At 41.6% G+C, this 8,289-nt stretch overlaps 1 protein-coding gene across 1 annotated transcript; it reads left to right on the top strand.

Annotated features, from left to right (window-relative positions):
* The first annotated feature begins 6,271 nt into the window (after positions 1–6,271).
* On the top strand, positions 6,272–7,779 carry ier2b (immediate early response 2b). The gene has a single exon (XM_017416733.3). It carries the CDS (start codon positions 6,459–6,461, stop codon positions 7,008–7,010), a length of 552 nt encoding a protein of 183 aa, XP_017272222.1. The 5' UTR covers positions 6,272–6,458; the 3' UTR covers positions 7,011–7,779.
* The last annotated feature ends 510 nt before the right edge of the window (positions 7,780–8,289 follow it).

Raw genomic sequence — 8,289 nt, forward strand, 5'->3', positions numbered from 1 at the left:
TGCTAATAAATACAAACTCAACTTTAGTCTCTAAGATTAAAAAAATCCTTCAGTATGAAAATGTATACAATATTTTCATGTTTGTATATAATTTAACTCCTATAAATTAAAATATATTTAAAAAGGAAAGCATGATTATTTAATCCACACTCTTTAAAATGATTTCAGTTCTGATTCGATATGATATGTTTGCAACTCTTTTGCACATCAAAAGAAGTGGGGCAGTTATTCTTGTTAGAGAAACCTGCATGCTCAGCAAATCCTCTATAGTCCTGCCCGTATGTTGCTTCCTTCTCTGTGTTCCCGTCCTGTCCCACCCATTTGTCTTTGTTCCTGTGGGGTTTACTTTCAGTCAACACTGTCTTGGCCAGCTCCTTCCTTCCTGTCTTCATCCTGTTTCCTCCTTTTCCAGCCCGATGCCTTCCATCATCCTGTTCTGTTAAAATTCACAGCTTGGGTTAAAAACGTCAGTCTTGATGCACACGCCCCTGAAGAGTCAGAAATGTAATTTCAAATCAACTATTTATAAACTATATATATATATGTTTTACTGTAACACCATCATAACAACATTATTGTTTTCTTTCAACATGTTTTGGAACATTTGTTATGGCATTAAACTAGAAGATAGCTGTTTTTAGGGAACAAGCCCCACATAAAAAACAAATAAAAAAGCCCTTAAAGGCATAGTTTAGATCCCTTGAAGTGGAGTACATACTTTACAGTATCCATACATTCTGTGCTATGATAATTTATTAAACTGTCTTTTTTGAATTTACTTGTTATTTACATAGCTATTTGTATGTGCAAACAGTGGCAGCAGCAGCTAGCTGTAGCACTTTCAATGCAGCCTGGGGATATTCCTATATATAATATATATGCTTAAAGGTAGCATTGCATGAACTCATACATATTTTGACACTGGAGTTGTTTTGAGACGGCAGTAGTCCACTTTGGTCCTGATGCCACTCAGACTAGCCTTTAGCTCATCAGTTCAGCTCGAGGTGAGCTCCATTTCTTGAAACTAAGGTCATTTAAAGTGTTGCATGATATTAATCGTTCATAACCTTTCAAACTAAAAAAAAAAAAAAATCTGAACTATCTCTTGAATATAAAAAAGGAAGGATTTTTCATGCAGCCTAAAAATGTTTTTTGTCTTTTTGAGTTTCCGCCTAAACTAAGTTCAGGCTTAGGGGGAATTTCCCCTTTGTTTTCCACGTTCTGCATCGAACTGGCTGGAAGGCACAGATTCATGTTCAGAAACCTGCACAAGAACCGCCTTTAATGGAGGTGTGTCTTGGATCATCAAAAATAAAATGCCAGTTGAAAAACCAGAAAGTGCAGGCATGAAGCCAGGAAACCACTCTTCCAACAGGCTCCATAACAGAGATGGAATAATGGAAAATATTTCTTGTGATGCATTTTCTTTACATAAGAAAGGAGGGCAAGTCATAATTGTGCCACAATAATACCTTGCTTGATATAACTGGAAAGCATAAATTTAGCTCAGAGCTTTTATTTTTCTATACGAAATGCAACCTCACCTGATTTATTGTTTGTGTCTAAATGTTTGACTTTTAAATTCCTGTGATATTTATTTAGTAGCCTGCTTACATTACGTGATCCATTTTACCATTCAGAGGGAAAGTCAAAAGTGAAAAAGAAGGGCAGAAATTCACATCAGCTGCAACAAAACAACTAGCTACAGAACAAAAGAAATAGGTACAGAGATAAGAGGCTCAGACGGGGAAGAATGAGGCTAAAAATAGAGTCATTACCCAGCAGTGCCTTCCTCTTGTTTGACCTGCCTTCAGCTTCAGAATAAAACCCAACCCGCAGCTTCTGCAGGGAATTGCACCTTACAACCCAAATCACATTGTTCTTTTTCCATAGAAACAGTCAAAACATCCAAATCATTCAAAATGCTGGATTTGAATAAAGTTCCAGCTTTAAAATTATTGTTTGGGAACCAGCTGAGCAGCGGTCACATGCCTGCTCAAATCTAGTCCAACACCATTCCTCTTTTTAAGTTTAATTTGATCTTTCTCAACTACAGAGGGAATTTCTTGTGGTTAAACCACTTGCTTTGTTTACAAGTAAGTCTCTAACAGAGAAGCAGGTAGTGTTCCTGGGGTTTTTTTGGAACTAGTTTCTCAGAACAATGTGGTTAAAAGCAGTTGGATGACTGCAGCATGAGTAAACAAAACCAGTGAAGTTGGTCACCATAGAAAATAAATAATCCGTGAGTAGATAAAAACTCTGCTTTGAGACCTGGTAATACTTTATTGTACTTAACCAAGTTCCAAGAGACATCTTATTGATTAACAGTCTATGGAAGCCATGACGAACCAATGTGAATGTGCACAGAAAAAGTATAAAATACATGTTTTAGCTTGGGAGCAAAACAATGCTACAACTGCATAGGATCTTTTTGTGTTTAAAAGTGATCCTCATTATCAATCCATTGGCTAATTATTAAAAGTGTCAGAGCATAAGCATTAATGCACCTTCATTACTATGTTGTTAAAATCTTTTGTCCTGTATCTTGTTGATCAGTTTTTAAATAAAACATGCAAATTATACACCAAAATGTGTGGCTCAATTGGAAATAGTCTGATATGATTTTTGGCGGTGGTGTGACTATCAGAGTCCTTTCACAGATGTTGTTCCAAGTTCAAGAATTTTCAAAATCTGATTTATAGTTTTTACACAGCGACTGCTTGTTTGAGACTTATTTTCAGCTTGTGTTTCTGTCTGCCTCTCATTAACTCGGCAGTCAGAGAGTGACAGACACTATGGGGCGCCGTTTGTAAAGGAGCTTGTGCTAAAAATTCATGCCTAAATTTTGTCACATTTAGCTTCAAACACTGTTTAAAATTGTAGTGTTGATTTTCTGATGTCACTTTTTACAACATTTAGCTAGTTACATGTAATTGTTACAGCTACATACTAAATATAAATCTAAATGCTAAATGTTAAATCTAAATGTTAAATGTTAAATCTAAATGTTGTAAAAAGTGACATCAGAAAATCAACACTACATTTTTAAACAGTGTTTGAAGCTAAATGTGACAAAATTTAGGCATGAATTTATAGCAGAAGCTAAATGTGACAAAATTTAGGCATGAATTTTTAGCACAAGCTCCTTTACAAACGGCGCCCCATAAGACACAGGTGTGTGGTTACCATGGTGACTATATTAAGCCAATGACAACAGCTTTAACATTTCTTTTGATCCCACTTCTCTTTGTACTTCCTATACAGTTCATATTTCAAAATACAGTTTGTTTTTCTTAGCTTAGATTATTACTAACTTCTGTTTGAACTTTGGGCAGTTGCTGCATTGGCTGCCTTGGAAATCTCCTCCGAAATTTTCTAGTTCTGACATAACTCTCCATATTTCCTGCCGGTACATGGCATGCTTTTGCAAGTAGGTCATCTCCCAGCCCTACCAACTGCTGTTTATAACATACAGGGAAATGCTGCACGAATTGGGCCCCACCCCGATGTGGATTCACACACGCAATCGCACACACTTTACCACTCATTTGGCCTCAGGCGGAGGCAGCATAAAAGTATAATCACACATAACACTGTCACCATAGCAACTGTTTGGGTGCAGACCTGAAGTGAAGTGGTCTTTGGTTTAAGCGAATCACATGTAGAGCAACGCTAACTACAAGAAAACAGATTTTTTTTTAATGTTGTGCCTTTGATTCTTAAATGAATAAAGCAAAAGTGCTTTATTAACAAGGACTAGTGGGCCACATTTTCTTCTTCTTCTTCTTCTTTTTCTTTTCACAATTTGGACTACATGTGGTTCTTCTTAACATGTTCAGTGTGTCTTACAGGCAAAAACACAGAGGAATGCACACACACACACACACAAATAAAGCGCTTAAATGTATTGCAGTGATCATGTTCAACATTATGTCCACATCATATGGTGAGAGAACAAAGTTGTCTGAAATGTTTCCATGGTTACAACATTTTAACAACACAGCAAAACTGCTTGACAGTGACTTTTAGTCTTACTGACAGCAGTAGGTGCACTGTCTTAAAAAGTGTGGAAATGTGTGTTTGGTTGATTATTTCTTTGCAACAATGCTTCTTGGCAATAAGTTTTATACTGTTTGAAAGCCTGTTTATTTCTGCTTAAATGGTGCCACGTTTGTCAGAAAAGTGCATCGATGGGTTGAGCAGCAGAGTTGAGTTTGTGGGCTGTGCCCATAAAAAAACTTTTTCAAATTTTCTCGACCAAACAGTCTACTCTGCTACTGCTGTTTTATGTTGTTTGTTGAATTGAATGATTGCACTGTGAAGAAGCAAGACATATCAGCAATTTAACATTTCATTCATTTACCAAACAGGGGCCTCAGTAGCATGCGGAAGAACCATACACAGCCACAACAGCCTGGCACCTCCTCCTCACGCTGCTCACCAGCTTCGTCACACACTGCTGTGGGATGACATCCCATTCTTTAACCAGCGCTTGTCGTAAGTCAGCCAGCATGGTTGTGTTGGTCAGCATGTCTGAGCTGATCCCGCAGGTGTTCAATCAGGCACCTGAGTGTCACACCTGTGGTACCAGAAGCTCGAAACAAGGGTCAGTAGCAGATAGATGTTTGGTATTGGCTGAGAAGATTTGACAACCTTTTATGGGTGCAACCCACAAATAAATTTTCCTAACAAATGTGGCTCCATTAAGAAGAAGACAAACAGGCACTTCAACAGCATAAGATTTATCGCAGAAGCATGATTACAACAAAGAATTATTCAACCAAACACACATTTCCTTACTTTCTGTGCTAAGTTTAGTTACTATTGTAAAAAATATTTAATATGATATGAGTCTTAATGTTTCTTCCACATATGAAATCAATTTATGCAACTACCGCTACCGCTTCCCTGAATCCATAAAACAGACCAAGAACCCAGCAGAAGGAAGTGGTGAGTGGTGTGCAAATGACAAGCAGACCCATTGATTTAGCAGCCTACTCTTGGATCAGCCATCACCCTCTCACAGATAAATGGGTCAATAAGAGATATGCACTTTTAATGAAAATGCAATGTTTTTGCTGTGTTTCGCTGCAAACTGTCTTTTTTTTTACATTTCATTTAATCTTCTTCTTCTTTTATTTATTTATTTGGCTTAAACGATTTCTTTTCCGAAAGCCCCTGAAGGCAGCGTCGTCAGGCTCGTGCTGTTTGACCTCAGCCGTTCCGCTGCCTGGTAACGTTATTTACACCGGTGACATCTCCAAATATGGAGCGGGGATGACGCCATCAATGCCGCGCGCGGCCACGAAAGAGGAGGAGGAGGAGGAGCTGCGGTTGCGCGTTCTCGGCAGAGTTTTTTTTTTTTCCACTGAGCGCGCGCTCCCTCCCTCCTCCGGGACTCTTTTTTACTACCGGATGTTCCATATAAGGCGAGCAGCTGAGCGCCCCAGTGTGTATGTTAGAGTGTGTGTGCGCGTGTGGGTGTGTGTGTGAGTGAATGACGTGGTGCCTGAGAGTGTGTGAGATAGAGGAGGGAAGCAGAAAGTCCCGAGCAGACACGTAAATTCTTCATCCTGCTGGCCGGGTTTTTTTTTAGAATGTAAACAATGACTTAACTTGATCGTTTTTCACATCGTTTAAGAGTCTAAAGACCATAAAAAAATCATTATTATTATTGTTTTAATTATTACTAAGAGAGTTTTCATATCTTATTTAATAGCAAAGCCCACTCTTAATTTAAGGGGCCTAAATTATACTTTAATCGTGCTACATTTTAATTTATAGACTAATCTAAACACAGTCCAATCAGTCTGATTTTTTAATATCTAATCAAAGTAGAAACTCCTGGAGTGGCATGTACTGAAAGCTTTTGTGCTTTAATCTTTGTTTTAGAGCTTCGATTTACTACACAGCTCTCCACTGTTTTAAACAAATGAGCCGTTCCAAGATAAAAAAAAAAAAACAATTATGATTCGCTCCCATCGACTGTGTGTCACGTTTGGAGGAAACGAGGACGAAAAATGATCTAAGTGCTGATGCGCCATGTGGGAAACCAGGCACCACAGGGAAACATCGAAATAATAAGGAAGATTAACTGTGAGAGAGAATCGTCAGACGGAACAGATGGTGTGTGTGTGTGCGCGCGCGCGCGCGTGTGTGTATGTGTTGGGGGTGTAGCTACAGCAGGTGTGGGCGGCGCCTGTTTGCCACTTACTGAGGAATGAAGTTCACTTTACGTCATAGCAGAAATAAAACGCCGCCCCGTTACTCACGTCCTCTCATTTCTCCGAATACAACAGCTGGTAAACAGCCGCGGTCCGAACTGAGACTAGATCAGGAAAAAGAAGTAAAGAAAGGTAGAAGAAGAGAAAAGTTACATTCAGGAAAGGAAAGAAATATATAAGCGTTTCCTTAAAGTGCCCAAAGCGCCGTGCGTAATTACGCGTCAGACAATAACAATGAGCGCCACAACAGCCATGGAGGTGAACATCGAAGCCAAACGGATCTTGGCCGTGTCGATCAGTAAGCTGTACGCCTCCAGGACCCAGAGAGGGGGACTGAGACTACACCGGAGCCTCCTGCTCTCCTTGGTCATGAGGTCCGCCCGGGACATCTATCACGCCTCCCGGGAGTGCGAAGCACCGAGCGAGGCGCAGTCCGCTCCGGAGGAGCCGATGGACACCGGCTCCAGTCCGGAGGAAGCCAGCCGTCAGCCGGAGCCCCAGCTGGCAACGAGCGGAGCAGAGACCTGCTCAGACTCAGAGGAGCCGGCCAGCGACGCGGAGGAGTATGACTGTGAAATCGCCGAGGACAAGGAGAACCTGAGCCCGGCCAGGCAGTCCAGGAAACGCCGGGGCAAAGCGTCGGCGGCGCCTGACTTCCTTCCCAGCAAGAGGGCGAGGCTGGAGCCCGGGGAGGAGAGGCACGCGGCCCCGCTGGGCAGCTGTCGCGCCGGGGCCGGGGACTCCCTAACCACTCTGTCTCTGAACCGAGTTATACCTGCTTTCTGAGCGGGCTGCGAGACCAAAGCAACCTCCAGCAGAACTTTTTTTGAGTTGGAGTGATTCTCAACTCCATGTCAACAGACGCGCCTAAGGAGCTGACCTACATCAGAGGTCCCGGGACAAAGGGATTACAGGTGCCACGGTGATGCGAGTTCTCCGGCTGAACTCAGTGTGTGCCTGCAGGGCTGGTGAAGCCCCCCTCCCAACCACCCCACCCTCCGTCACCGTGAATAACGAGAAGCCAAGAAGGAGAAGGAAGCGTTCAGATCGAGCTTCAGGCTGGAAAGTTTGCGGAAGAAGCTGCGGTGGGGGGGAGAACTGGTTGTGTTGCCTCTTGTTTCCCGATGACTCATCTTCAGTTCAATAAGTCCAAACAAGTGACTGCTGCTGAGTCAAAACGTGTGCATGTGTGAATCAACAGTTAATCAGAGAAGTGAAGCTGACCACAGACCAACACAATGACACACACACGAAACCGGGGCTGAAAGAGGAAGGACGATTTCTCACACATCCAACTGCTGCTGTGGACTTTGTTAGATCAATACTACTGCTGTGGGACTGTCCTACAAACTGTTTTCACATGGTGCTTCAAAAACACAAAAAGAGACAACAGGCTGGTCCACATGGGGCCTGTTTCTTTGAACATTTTGTGACTGAGCTCATCTTGTTCATGTTTGACCTGTGGAATATGATTACCTCACATTTCAAGCTGCTGTTTAGGTGAACGATGGAAATAGGGTTGTAAATATTTGTAATAAACTCGTTGAAAAGATAAGAACTTGTGTTCGACTATTTTTCTATTAGTTTATCATGTTTAAATGTTCACACTACCAACTTACAAAGGCCGGTGGTTAGTTTGGGTTAGAGTCACGGGGTCAATCCTTTATTAGAGGGAGGAAGTTGGTACAACCCAGTGCCAGTCTGACTTAATCTCCTGCTCATAATAACACACACACACACAGACTCCATACCACTTCCTGTGGATTAGGACAGAACGCTGAATCACATCCTTCCTATAACCCGATACTGATTTATTCAGGAGACATTAAAAAAAAAAGTTGTGCAACGTCACAGCAGGAGCTGGGCCAAAAACATGCAGCCAGAAGCAGGTGGTGTTTTTGGCCTGTGGACTTCTTCACCACTTCCTGCTGGAAAGCTGATTAAGAAAGTTTACAACCCGAAACTCCTGGCAGGCGACGAAGTGGATCTAGTCGATCTGGTTTCTCAGGTTATTATCCTCCTTGTATTAGTATCAGTAAATATTAGACTTCTCATGTTACTTTTC

The sequence above is a fragment of the Kryptolebias marmoratus genome, linkage group LG3 (assembly GCF_001649575.2).
Source record: "Kryptolebias marmoratus isolate JLee-2015 linkage group LG3, ASM164957v2, whole genome shotgun sequence".
NCBI lineage: Eukaryota > Metazoa > Chordata > Actinopteri > Cyprinodontiformes > Rivulidae > Kryptolebias > Kryptolebias marmoratus.

Coding starts and splice junctions, on each gene's coding strand:
- ier2b (XM_017416733.3), top strand. CDS start 6,459: ATGAGCGCCACAACAGCCATGGAGGTGAACATCGAAGCCAAACGGATC.